The 13899-nt window shown below is 38.0% G+C and overlaps 1 protein-coding gene across 1 annotated transcript; it reads left to right on the top strand.

The window, feature by feature from the left end:
• The first annotated feature begins 294 nt into the window (after positions 1-294).
• On the top strand, positions 295-1281 carry LOC124251542 (vomeronasal type-1 receptor 4-like). Its single transcript, XM_046684418.1, has one exon. The coding sequence runs from the start codon at positions 340-342 to the stop codon at positions 1279-1281; it is 942 nt and encodes a 313-aa protein (XP_046540374.1). The 5' UTR covers positions 295-339.
• Positions 1282-13899: the final 12618 nt, after the last annotated feature.

Raw genomic sequence — 13899 nt, 5'->3', positions numbered from 1 at the left:
ATTTAGAGGAAGCACTTAACCTCTCTGTGCCTATGTTGTCCTCATCTTTATAAAGAATGTAATAGTGCCTGCCTCATGAATTTGTGAGGAATAAAGAAATTACTGCATCTGTGACCTTCATGGCAGTAATTCATACGTTGCAAGTGTTCTTTAATGGTTATACTTTCAATTCTTGGAAGCCTCTAAAGGACCAAAAGATCTTTAAAGTAATTATTTCGAATTAGGACCTGTTGAGACCATTGGATTTCAATTGACACGATATGTGTTATCCACACCTCCTATTCCCCTGCAGGATCCTCTAGCTTGGAAGATAAATATCAGTCACTGAGAACTGACAGGATGGCCGCCAGGGATTTGGCAGTAGGAATGATCTTCTTATTACAGACTACATTTGGAATCCTGGGGAATTGCTTTCTTCTTTGCCATTATCTCTTCCTTTATTTCACTGGGTGTAGGATAAGGTCCACAGATTTGATTATCAAGAACCTGATTGTAGCCAACTTATTGGTCCTGTTCTCTAGTGGAATCCATTATACATTGTCATCTTTTGGGTGGTATCAACTCTTCAGTGACTTTGGATGCAGATTTTTTCCCTATGTTCGTGCAGTGGGCAGGGGGGTGTCCATTGGGACCACCTGCCTCTTGAGTATCTTCCAGGCCATCATCATCAGCCCCAGGAACTCCAGGTGGGCAGAGATTAAAGTGATAGCTCTCAAGTACATTGTCCCTTCAATTTTCCTGTGCTGGATCCTGCAAATATTGATAAATATAATTTATCCTACATTTGTGAGTAGCTACAGGAGCCACAAAAACATCACAAACAGAAAAAGTTTTGGATACTGTTCTGCTGTTCGTCATGACGAAACCAGAGACTCATTATATGCGGCATTGCTATCATTCCCTGACCTTTTCTGTTTGGGACTCATGTTTCTGGCCAGTGACACCATCGTTTTCATGTTGTGCAGGCACAAGCAGAGAGTGAAACACCTTCATAAGACCAATGTCTCCCTCAGAACCTCCCCTGAGTCCAGAGCTACCAAAACCGTCCTTCTCCTGGTGAGCACCTTTGTCTTTTTTAACACCCTTTCTTCCATTTTTCATGCACTTTTGGCTCTTTTTAATAATCCCAACTGGTTCCTCTTGAATGCTGACTCAGTAAGCACTCTGTCTTTCCCAAGTCTCAGTCCCTTTCTGCTCATGAGCCGTGAATGCAGTGTATCCAGGCTGTGCTTTGCCTGGATAAAAAATACAAAATCTCCTAATCAAATGAGAAATATGTAAACTGTATGTATTAGTGCAATGTTCATTAGGTAACTCACTCATCCTCTTCGGAGTCCTAAGTACAATTATGTCTGGCTGACCAGAGAATGTTAACAGGAGAAGCTGAATATCTTCTTCAAAATAAACAATAGGTTGTAATAGTAATTTTAATGTTATGTAATGATCGTGTATAAATTTATGTGATTGATGTGTTACTAATGCTTGCAGTGGAGGACTTGAGAATTCATGCAAGAATGAACGCCAGGTCCTGAAATATTCTGGATAATATTCTGGAGAAGTCAAATAATGACAAATCTTAAACTGTATGTTACTTGATGTTATATTCCTATGTTAGTTGTTTAATTGTTAATATTCCATAGAATGAATTTTTAACTTTCCTACTTTAATCTTATCATTTGGCCATAGCTCTTAAAAAATCCAATGAACATAGTAAAAAATGTTTGAGTTTAAAACATGTAGTTGGTCTATTTAATTTTGATATCACAATTGATATATTTCAGTGTCAATAGAGTTTATTTTCTTGTTTTATCTATGTTAACTTCTATTGTATTAATTTTTAAATATGAGTCTACATTGTACTTATTCATTATAATTGACCCCTTTTCTTTTAAAGTTGTATACTCATTATGTGTTAATTTTTGCCTAGAAATTTCAGCATAAGTTTAAAAGCTAATCACAATGTCATGCTATTTAATACTCTTACAACCCACCTTTACAATATAAGGACATTATGACACTAATTCACTACATCCCACCTTTCTGATTGGTGATATATATTTAAAAAATTTAAAGACACATTCACAGGTCATAAAGTGCATAGCTCACTGACAGTTCACAAAGTGAATGCATTGCTGTAATCAGTACCTAGATTGATCAAAAGAATATTGTCAAGAGACTCCTAGAAGCCCATTCTTCTCCCTCCCAGTCACTGCTCTTCAGGGGAACCACTGCTGTGGCATCTAACAGCACAGGTCACATTAGCCTCTTTTGCATTTTATTTGAAAAAGTAATAGAGCCTTAACTCTTTTTTTTTGTCATCCTTTATGTTGTCTTTGAATTTATTCCTGCATGTTGCTGGTGATCGTTCATTCACATTGCTGTGTAAGATTCTATTGTATGAGTATAAAGCAATTAGTTTAATCCTACCTCTATTAACAGTCTTATGGGTCGTTTTCAGTTTGAGAGGATTAGGAATAGTGCTAGTATGTATATTTAGGACATATTTTAATGACATTCATGACACTTTCTGCTGGCTATATATATACTAGTGGAATTATTGGGTGACGAGTTTCTACCTCTTTAGCTTTAGGTGATGGTGCCAAAGAGGTTTGGGAGATGTTTGTACCAATTTCCACACCCACAAACGCAGTAGGAGATTCTTGGATTGTCCACATCCTTTTCAAGACTTTTATTATTTTTTCATTTATTTTAGGCTTCTGGTTGGTGTGTGATGCTACCAAGCAGTGAATTAAGTTGTATTTTCTTGATTATTATGTAAGTTGAGCATATTTTCACTTTTCTCTTGGCCATTGGGCAACATCTGTTTGAACTGCATGTTAGTTTACTTTGTCTATTTTTTTTTCATTTCCCAGATATTTATTGTCAGGTGAATCATCCAGCGTCTTATATTTAATTGACAGGCTGAGATTAATATATGTCTTCTGATTGCTTTACAGTTATTTCCTGCCTGTCTTCTACCTTGAGTTACTTTGCCCTTTCATACGTTTATACTGTATATCTCTCTTCAACCTCACTGTGGCTTCCTGAAAGAGAGGGACTGTGTCTTATGTTTTATTTATTTACTTATTTGCTTATTTGCATCCATGACACTACCTAGTAGACATATACTTAACTGCTGCTGCTATAGTCGTTATTGCTGTGATGTTATTATATGTGCTCAATTTGGATTTAAATTCCACTCTCTTCCTCTAGCTGACCTAGACCTCTCAGAGGTTGAGGTTTGATACTAAAAGAATAGAATTCTATCTGTCGGTTTTCTTTCTCTCTGTCCTTGCAAAGTCCTCACTCAAGGGAACCTTGTACTGCCCACCTTTAGAGATGCTACAGAAGGCGGGACAGTTGTACCCTCTCGTCGTCCCCGCTTAATCTCTGTGCCCTCTCCCCATAGGGACCCTCACTCTGATGTTGCATTTCTGTCAGTAACGTGATGCTTATTTATGTAGGAGAAATCCATTGTTTTATGAGACTCATAACATTGTGCCAGTCTCTGCCCTTTTGGCAGAAAGTGTGTGCCTTGTGATATTTGCCAAGCAACACTTCATATTTTAGTCATGTATTACAATAATGCTTTTTATAAGATTGACTTTCAATGATATTAATAATGAACCAATATTGAGCAATATTAACTGTCCCCATTGTCCTTTAAGCTATCTGGTCTATTAACTCCTGCAGTTAAATAGGACTCTCTTTCTTTCTGAAGTCCAGCCAGCGACAGAAAGTAGTTGTAACTATCTGGTGTCTCTACTTCCTAAAGGGCACTCCAATGACTTCCTGAACATGTGTGTGTTTCCTATAGTGTTTCACTCTCTGCTACTGGGAGCCAAGTTTCAGAAATTTTAACTGACTAGTGAAGCTGAAATGAAATTAGGATTCTTAGCTACAAGATTCATAACCATATCAAGGACAATAGTTTGAAAGATTACCAGATATTATAAATGTGCTGCTGACTGCAGGGTTTACTGCAGTAGCTCCCATACAAGAAAAGGAGAGTTTAAAACCATCTTGTGGAAAGCATAGTGGTCAACCTCACTGCACAGTGCCCCTACAGAGCTACCATTTTCTGAAGTGTCCCCTCTCTCTGCCCATAACAAAGATTTACGGAAAAGTAGGTTTGAAAAAGGCACAAACTTCCCAGACTGGATTAGAACAAATATCTAACTCTGTCTCTACAGATAGTTTTCTGATCTGTTCTTAACCACCACTAGCTCCAATGATAAATATTCCAACATCATCTTAGATAAACTATTTCTTTTTTATTTTATTTTATTTTATTTTTTTCGGATGTGCATCATATTTCAAATTCTGTATACATTACATCATGTTCACCACCCGAACACTAATTATAGTGCATCCCCTCACATGTGAGCCTAATCACCCCTTTTACCCTCCCCCCTTCCCCCTTCCCCAATGGTAACCGCCAGTCGAATCTCCAATGCTATGTTTTTTTTTTTTTTGTCATTTTTATCTTCTACTTATGAGTGAGATCATATGGTATTTGACTTTCTCCCTCTGACTTATTTCACTCAGCATAATACCCTCAAGGTCCACCCATATTGTCACAAATGGCTGGATTTCATCATTTCTTATGGCTGAGTAGTATTCCATTGTGTATATATATCACATCTTCTTTATCCATTCGTCCCTTGATGGCCACCTTGGTTAGTTCCAAGTCTTGGCTATTGTGAATAATGCTGCAATGAACATAGGGGTGCATGTATCTTTATGCCTTTGTGTTTTGAAGTTCTTTGGATAAATACCCAGCAGTGGAATAGGTGGATCATATGGTAGATCTATTCTTAATTTTCTAAGGAAACTCCATACTGCTTTCCATAGTGACTGCACCAGTTTACACTCCCATCAGCAGTGTATGAGAGTTCCCTTCTCTCCACATCCTCTCCGTCACTTGTTTCCTGTCTTGTTAACGATAGCCATTCTGATGGGAGTGAGGTGATATCTCATTGTAGTTTTGATTTACATTTCTCTGATAGCTAATGATGTTGAGTATCTTTTCATGTACCTGTTGGCCATCTATGTATCTTCTTTGGAGAAATCTCTGTTCAGATCTTTTGTCCATTTTTTAATTGGGTTGTTGTTTTTTTCGTTGTTGAGATATATGAGTTCTTTGTATATTTTGGATATGAACCCCTTAATGGATATATGGTTTGCAAATATCTTCTCCCAATTGTTAGGTTGTCTTTTCATTTTGTTGATGATTTCCTTTGCTGTGCAGAAGCTTTTTAGTTTGATGTAGTCCCATTTGTTCATTTTTTCTTTTGTTTTCCTTGTTAGGCAAGATATGGTACTTGAAAATATGATGTTAATACCGATGTCAAAGAGCGTCCTGCCTATATTTTCTTCTAGAGGTTTCATGGTCTTAGGTCTTAAATTCAAGTCTTTAATCCATTTTGAGTTAATTTTTGTGCATGGTGTAAGATGATGGTCTACTTTCATTCTTTTGCATGTGGCTGTCCAATTTCCCCAACATTATTTATTGAAGAGATTCTTCTTTCTCCATTGTATGCTCTTGGCTCCCTTGCCGACAACTAGCGGTCCATATATGTGTGGGCTTATTTCTTGGATCTCGATTCTGTTCCATTGATATGTGTGTCTATTTTTGTACCAGTACCATGCTATTTTGTTTACTGTAGCTTTGTAGTATATTTTGAAATCTGGGAGTGTGATGCCTCCAGCTTTGTTCTTTTTCCTCAGGATTGATTTGGCTATTTGGGGCCTTTTTGTTGTTCCATATAAATTTTAGGATTCCTTGTTCTATTTCTGTGAAAAATGTTGTTGTAACTTTGATAGGGATTGCGTTGAATCTATAGATTGCTTTCAGAAGTATGGAAATTTTAACTGTGTTAATTCCTTCAATTCAAGAGCATGGAATATCTTTCCATTTCTTTGTGTCTTCTTCAATTTCTTTCAACAATGTTTTATAGTTTTCGGTGTAAAGATCTTTCACCTCTTTGGTTAAGGTTTTTCCTAGGTATTTCATTTTTTTGTTGTTGCAATTGTAAATGGGACTGCATTCTTAAATTCTATTTTTCCTACTTTGTTGTTACTGTATAGAAACACAACTGATTTTTATATATTGATTTTGTATCCTGCAACTTGACTGTATTCATTTATTATTTCTAAAAGGTTTTTAGTGGATTCTTTAGGGTTTTCTATATATAAAATAATGCCATCTGCAAATAGTGGCAGTTTCACTTCTTCTTTTCCAATTTGGATCCCTTTTATTTCTTTTTCTTGCCTGATTGCTCTGGCTAGGTCTTCCACTACTATGTTAAATAAGAGTGGTGAAAGTGGGCATCCTTGTCTGGTTCCTGTTCTTAGATGGATAGCTTTCAGTTTTTCTCCATTGTGAATGATATTAGCTGTGGGTTTATCAAACTTGGCCTTTATTATGTTGAGATATTTACCTTTTATACCCATTTTATTTAGAATTTTTATCATAAATGATACTGTATCTCGTCAAATTCTTTTTCTGCATCTATTGAGGTGATAATATGATTTTTATTCCTCATTTTGTTAATATGGTGTATCACATTGATTGATTTGCAGGTGTGGAACCATCCCTGCATCCCTGGAATAAAACCCACTTGAACATGATGTATGATCTATTTAATGTATTTTATATTCAATTTGCTAGTATTTTGTTGAGGATTTTTGCATCAATATTCATCAGTGATATTAGCCTGTAATTTTCTTTTTTTGTGTTGTCCTTGTCTGGTTTTGGTATCAGGATAATGTTGAATTCATAGAATGAGTTAGGGATCCTCCCCTCCTCTTCAATTTTTTGGAACAGTTTGAGAAGGGTAGATATTAAGTCTTCTTTGAATGTTTGGTAGAATTCACCAGGGAAGCCATCTGGTCCTGGAATTTATTTTTTGGAAAGTTTTTGATTACTGTTTCCAGCTCCTTACTGGTGATTGGTCAATTCAAATTCTCTACTTCTTCTGGATCCAGTTTTGGAAGGTTGTATGATTCTAAGAATTTATCTATTTCTTCTAGATTATCCAATTTGTTGGTGTATAGCTTTTCATAGTCTTCTCTTACAGTCTTTTGTATTTCTGAAATGTCTGTTTTAATTTCTCCTCTTTCATTTCTGATTTTATTTATATGAGCCTTCTCTCTTTTTTTCTTGCTGAGTCTAGCTAAAGTTTTGTCAATTTTGTTTATCTTTTCAAAGAACCAGCTCTTGGTTTCATTAATTTTTTTCTATTTTTTTTAGTCCTATTTCGTTTCTTTCTACTCTTTTATTATTTCCTTCCTCCTGCTGATTTTGGCCTTTGTTTGTTCTTCTTTTTCCAGTTCCTTTAGGTGCTCTGTTAGATTGTTTATTTGAGATTTTTCTTATTTGTTGAGGTAGACCTGAATTGCTGTAAACCTTCCTCTTAGAACCGTTTTTGCTGTGTCCCATAGATTTTGACATGTCGTCTTTTCATTTACCTTTGTCTTCAGGTATTTTTTAATTTCTTCTTTTATTTCTTCATTGATTCAGTCGTTGTTCAGTATCTTTTGTTTAATCTTTACATTTTTGTGGTTTTTCTGATTTTCTTCTTGTAGTTGATTTTTAGTTTCATACTTTTGTGTTCAGAAAAGATGCTTGGTATTATTTCGATCTTCTTCAATTTATTGAGATTTGTTTTGTGTCCTAATATGTGATCAATCCTGGATAATGTTCCATGTACATTTGAAAAGAATGTGTATTCTGCAATTCTTGGATGGAATGTTCTATATATATCTACTAAGTCCATCTGATCTAATGTGTCATTTAAGGCCAATATTTCCTTATTGATGTTCTGTTTGGATGATCTATCCATTGGTGTAAATGGAGTGTTAAAGTCTCCTCCTATTATTATGTTACTATCTATTTCTCCTTTTATGTCTGTAAATAATTGCTTTATATATTTAGGTGCTCCTTTGTTGGGTGCATAGATATTAACAAGTGTTATATTCTCTTGTTGGATTGTTCCCTTTATCATTATGTAATGCCCTTTTTTGTCTCTTGTTTTAAAGTCTATTTTGTCAGATATAAGTATTGCTACCCCCACAGTCTTTTCTTTGCCATTTACATGGAATATCTTCTTCCATCCTTTCACTTTCAGTTTGTGAGTGTCCTTAGTTATGAAATGTGTCTTTTGTATGCAGCATAAATGTGGGTCTTATTTTTTTATCCAATTGGCCACCCTGTATATTTTGATTGGAGCATTTAGTCCATTGACTTTTAAAGTAGCTATTGATAAAAACGTATTTATTGCCATTTTCTTACTTTTTTCTGGGTGTTTTAGAAGTCCTCTGTTCCTTTCTTCTTCTCTTTCTCTCTTCCCTTGTAGTTTGATGGATATATTTAGTAATATCCTTAATTTTTTCCCTCTTTCTTATTTGTTTACTTGTTATGGGTTTCTGATTTCTGATTGCCATGAGGTTTCTATATAATATTTTACATATATAGCAATCTATATTGAGTTGATAGTCTCTTTAGTTTGACCTCTTTCTAAAAGCTCTGCTCTGTTACTTCCCTTCTCCCACATTTTATGTTTTTGAAATCATATCTAATCTCTTGTTTTGTGTGTGTCTATCCATTACCCTCTTATCATTGTAATAGATAATTTCAGTATTTTTGTCTTTTAACCTACATATCATCTTCATAGGTGCTTAATCTGCTACCTTTATTGTATTTTTTTCTTTACCAGTGGTTTTATTGCCTATTTTTTAAAATAATTTTTTTATTCTTATTTGTAGTCTTCTCTTTTTGGGACACGTCGTTAACTTCACTAATTCTCAGACTCTTCTGGTGAGATGTTAAGTTCCCGGTATTCATCACAGCAATATTGTGAATCCCATGAAGTGTTCTGCATGTAAAAGCACATGGTAAATATAAAGCTCTGCACATCTGTGATCCTTCATATTATAGACTTGAACTTTTGACCTTGTATACTAGTTGTTGATGCTTCCAGAGTCTAAAATTATAAGACTCTACTCAAAAAGGGCATTCTTCTATCCTTCCTAAAACGTCCTTTTTCTTATAATTTCACTACATCTAGATTAGTCTCTTATTTTTCATCTTCAAGAGTTAGTCAGATAAAAGCTGAGGTGTCCTTGGAACTTCTTTATCTCTTTCAAAACTACTCCACCCCTTCCTCTCTTTTCTGCATCTTCATTCCAAGTCTGGCCTATGGAATTCTAAGATCCCAAGAAAGGGTTGGGTTGACATGGGAAAGAAGGAGAGGTCTGCCATGTGAAGTGGGTCCTGGGGGAGTGTGATGAGAAAGTTTGAGTGTGTAGGGATGGCAGAGAATGGGGGTGATAGAGAAAAGTGGTGAAAAAGAGGGCACAGGAAAGGGGACATAAGGGTGCAGAGAGCATGGGGTTTAGGGAGAGAGTGCAGGAGGAGAAAGAAAATGCACATGGAGGTAGAAGATTGCTGAGTGTATAAAGTGCTCTGTGGGGTTTAAGGGGACAAAGGGGCAAAGTGTACAAAGAATTCAAGGGAGTAGCACATATTGGGCTCTTTGAGGATAAGGGTTAGAGAAGTCGTGGGAACAAAGTGGGTAATGGGGAGGGGGACAGTGGTCAGACATGAGTCAAGGATAGGGGCTAGAAAAAGGCACAGGAGAGTTGAGGCACACAAAGGGTTAAAGAGCACAGTAGGAGGAGGCATATATGTTTTATAAGATTTAAAGACTGTTTTGATGGTGGAAAACAGCACTAGGATACTTAGACAGATGAAAGACAGAACTCTATTTCTTACAGTTCCAAAAGAGAGAAAGACAGGCAGGGTCACAGTGGGTAGTGCCCAAGGACAGGGTACCAGCAACCTGAAGCTATAGGGGAAGCTTGTGCATGGTAAGAGGGGTGGCTTAATTAGGGCTAAGGGCTCCCTGTACATTGGCTGATCTGAATAATTTTCAAAGCTCCAGAGTAAAGTGGCTGTCCCCAGTAGACTGGTATCTGTTCTGGAGTGATTTGAGCTGGTGCAGTGTGGCCCAGAGTGTGAAAGCCCAATTAGGGATGTGATTGAGGTGTAGAATTGGTCAGCTGCTCAAGAAAGGAAACTGACCATCCACTAGCCAGGCCCTCACAACTGGGTCAAGACAGAATTTAAACGAGAAAAGAAACAAATTTTATTACAGTGTTTTGTTGGGGTATGAGTGTGCTGGATGTAGTTAGCAGTCCAAAGGAGAGACAGAGGAGGGAAGGGGAGCTGGAGCCTTGCAGGGGGGATAACAGGCTCATGGAGACAAAATGATTACAGGTGAAAAAGTCAGCTGGAGAGGTAGTGGATTTGAAGGACTTAAAGGACCCACAGGAAAAGGACAGATGTGGGGGTTTGGATGAGGTACTTAGGGAGTTAATAATACCCAATGTTTGAGGGCTGAGATTTTGAGGGATGGACCATAGAGGACATGGAAAATGTGCTGAAGTCACTGAAATGGGGTCCAGCGGGAAATGTAGGTCATAGAGAAATAAGGGGGAAGGAGAATGTGAAAGCAATGAAAGGTGAGGAGTATTGGACTGAGCTCTCTGGGTAGGAAGGGGAGTGTGAATGGGCAGAGGATGGATTTCAAAATGGGTGCAGGATGGGGTGAGATAGGGAACTCTAGAAAGCTCAGGAGTGGTGGGATGGGCCAGGGGCAGAACAAGGGTTTTGAGGGTGATAGGGCAGATGGAAGTCTAGGGGATGGATAAAGACCTAAGAGATTGTGGGATGGAGGTCTAGGGGGCTATAGGGGTGGAAAGAGGGGCAGCATGGAAATCGAGGGAATAGAGATGTGTCTGCAATGACCCCATTTCCAAGGAGGGTCACATTTCTGAGATATTATGAGTTAAGACTTCAATAAATACATTTTGGGAAACAGAATTCAAACAGTAATGGACTGGGTATGTTAATGCCGTATAAAAAACATTCTCAATATGCAGGTCTGACTTTTCAAGGTAATGAGAATGAAACTAAGAGAAAAAAAGAAGGGAATGTCTCTGTTTCCAGCAAGTGTTGAATTCCAGGTCAGATGCTATGTCCTTTCTTCCTCCTGAAATGCTATATTTTAATAATTTGAAAACCATTACTTCTCTACCACTGACACATTGAGCCAAACAGAATATGTTAATTGTGTGTGTGGAGGGAATTTCAAATACAGTTTCAGGTAATTTCTGAAACTGCGTAAGAGGGAGGATATACCTCAGTGATCAAAATTCTTACATCTGGAGAACAAAATCCTATCAGTAATGGGTAATTCATGAATATTTTTACTTTATTTTATGGCTTAAATATTTTACCCTTGTTTGTTCCTGTGTGTATTACTTTTATATTACGAACTTGACAATTTACTACAAACATAAGTGTCTTAACACAACATCCATTTTCTTTTTTTCGGCTTTATTGACATATAGTTGGCATATAGAAATTGTTTACATTTCAGTCATACAACATGAAGGTTCTATAACATCTTTTTATTTTCTTACAGATATTAGATCACAAGTCTGGAGGACCTGGCTGAGTACTCTGATTAAGGTGTCACAAGCCAAAATTAAGATGTCATCCAGTTTGGTCTCTATTTCAGTACTCTGGGGAAGAACTCACTTCCAGGATCTTTTAGGTTGTTTGCAGAATTCATTTTCTTCTGACAGTTTCCAAGTGTGACCATGCACTCCATTTTCAACTCCAGCAATAACGTGTTAAATCCTTCATGCTTCAAATCGCTGATTTCCTCTTCTACCACATCTCTCTGGCTTCTTTCTCTTTTAAGGGCTCATGTAATGATATTGGTCCCACCAGATAATCCAGGATAATTCCCCTATCCTGAGATCAACTGATTAGTAACCTTAATTACACCTGCAAAATCCCTTTTATCATGTAGCATAACATAACCACACAGTTTATACTATATCTAGGGTTGGAGATCTGTCTGTTATTTTAAAAAATATCAATGCATCTACAACTCTGTTACCATTGCTTAGCCCTTGTGATGGTTTCTTTTTTTTTTTTTTAAGATTTTATTTTTTTCCTTTTTCTCCCCAAAGCCCCCTGGTACATAGTTGTATATTCTTCATTGTGGGTCCTTCTAGCTGTGGCATGTGGGACGCTGCCCCAGCGCGGTTCGATGAGCAGTGGCATGTCCGCGCCCAGGATTCGAACCAACAAAACACTGGGCCGCCTGCAGTGGAGCGCACGAACCCAACCACTCGGCCACGGGGCCAGCCACTTGTGATGGTTTCTTAAAAGGAAGAAGCAATGGGAAAAATGTCCTCACAACTTTTAGTTGTCTTGCTTTGTTTTATTTTCTTACAGTAAAGCTTATAAATAAAAGCTTATACAATTTCATATGGCTTAAAATAAAGTGTTATATTTTGGAAATACCGCAATACTGAAACATATTTTCATCTGATCAGTGTTGGGGCATAAAGCTTATTTGAGGCATAACCATTTTTCAGTAACAATGCAGAGGTTGGGCTCTGATGCACTGCCCCTCTTCCCGATACTTGCAATGCTGGATGCCAGTAAACAGCTTCTCTTGCCTGACCCGTCAAGGTCATATCCTGTACCTAATATCCTGAGGGAAGAGTGAGAATGCTGTTGTGTTGTTTACCCAAAGTTTTATCTTCTCTTTTCTGTGTGTTCCATTTAAGTGGTTTTGAAGTACACTTTATATAAGCAAATTTTTGTCCCCTGGGTTGAAATCAGACATTATCCATGACTTTTGTGATTTGATCATAAATTGGGGAATTAATAAACGAGGAATCAAATAGTGACCTCTAATCCATGCTCTGACACCTCCATCATTCCCAGCTCCATCCCTCCTCTCCCCTCACCTATATCCCCCTCCTCTAGCTACATCCTCCATGCCTCCACCCTGTGAGCTGTAGCCATCTGCTAAACCTCCACTCAACACTCACTTCTACTCAACCCTTTGGAATCTTATATTTCACCTCCAACCTGTCACCTTTGTGACAACTACCCCTATGTGACCAGTACTCCAGGGACTCCAGTCAAACCGTCCTCACCTTCCATCACTCCTGAAAACCACATCATCCACACCCTTCTTTATCTTGCCCTATATCCACTCCCATTCAAATATGTCAGCCCATTCCTTGGTTTGTCTATGCCTCACGCCATTGCATGTCCCAGCCTCAATTGTCAGGCGTCCTCAACTCCTCCAGGAACCCAATCCACACCCTACACCCATTCCACTTACCCCTACAGTTCCTTTCTCCTGGGCTCCTTGGCTTACTCGTGCCTGCTACCCTCCCCAGTTCCCCCTTGTCTGGTGCCCATTTTGCCTCCTTCCTTGTAAACATTATCTCCTCCAAGTTCCACCCTTATTCCCATACTTTAGTCCTGCCTTGGACCACACTATCTCCTTCCAAGATCAGCCTACCCCACACACATTCGCCTTTCTCCTCCCTCACCATATTTTTAACCCCTCAAAGACATTAAGTCTCCTGGGAGTTTTACAAAGCATTGACCATTAATATTTTTTCCACAAACTCCTCATCACCATTATCTGCTTCATTCCCTGAAACCCACATCCATTTTTCTTCAGATCCCAATATTCCCATACCATTAAGGTTCCTGCACACTTTGTCGCCTTGTGCTTTCACACCTAGCAATGCAGTTTAACCCCTCTGGGACATTTGTCACTCTTTTATTCTTTTATCTCTCTCCCTTCCCTCTTCCCCTGTTCTCTCCTTTCTCCCATACCGCATGCTTTCTCCTCCATGATCTTCCTCATATACCCCCATCCCCTGTGCCCTCTTCTCTCTCACACTGCTGTATCACACATCAATGCACTGCCACTTCCTCAAACACTTCAACTTTTCCAACCACACACAACCCAAGGCGGTAATACTCAAAGCCATCTTTAAGACTGTATG

This window comes from Equus quagga, chromosome 13, assembly GCF_021613505.1.
Source record: "Equus quagga isolate Etosha38 chromosome 13, UCLA_HA_Equagga_1.0, whole genome shotgun sequence".
In the NCBI taxonomy this organism is placed as follows: domain Eukaryota; kingdom Metazoa; phylum Chordata; class Mammalia; order Perissodactyla; family Equidae; genus Equus; species Equus quagga.
This window is presented reverse-complemented; position numbering and strand designations above follow the sequence as displayed.

Coding starts and splice junctions, on each gene's coding strand:
- LOC124251542 (XM_046684418.1), top strand. CDS start 340: ATGGCCGCCAGGGATTTGGCAGTAGGAATGATCTTCTTATTACAGACT.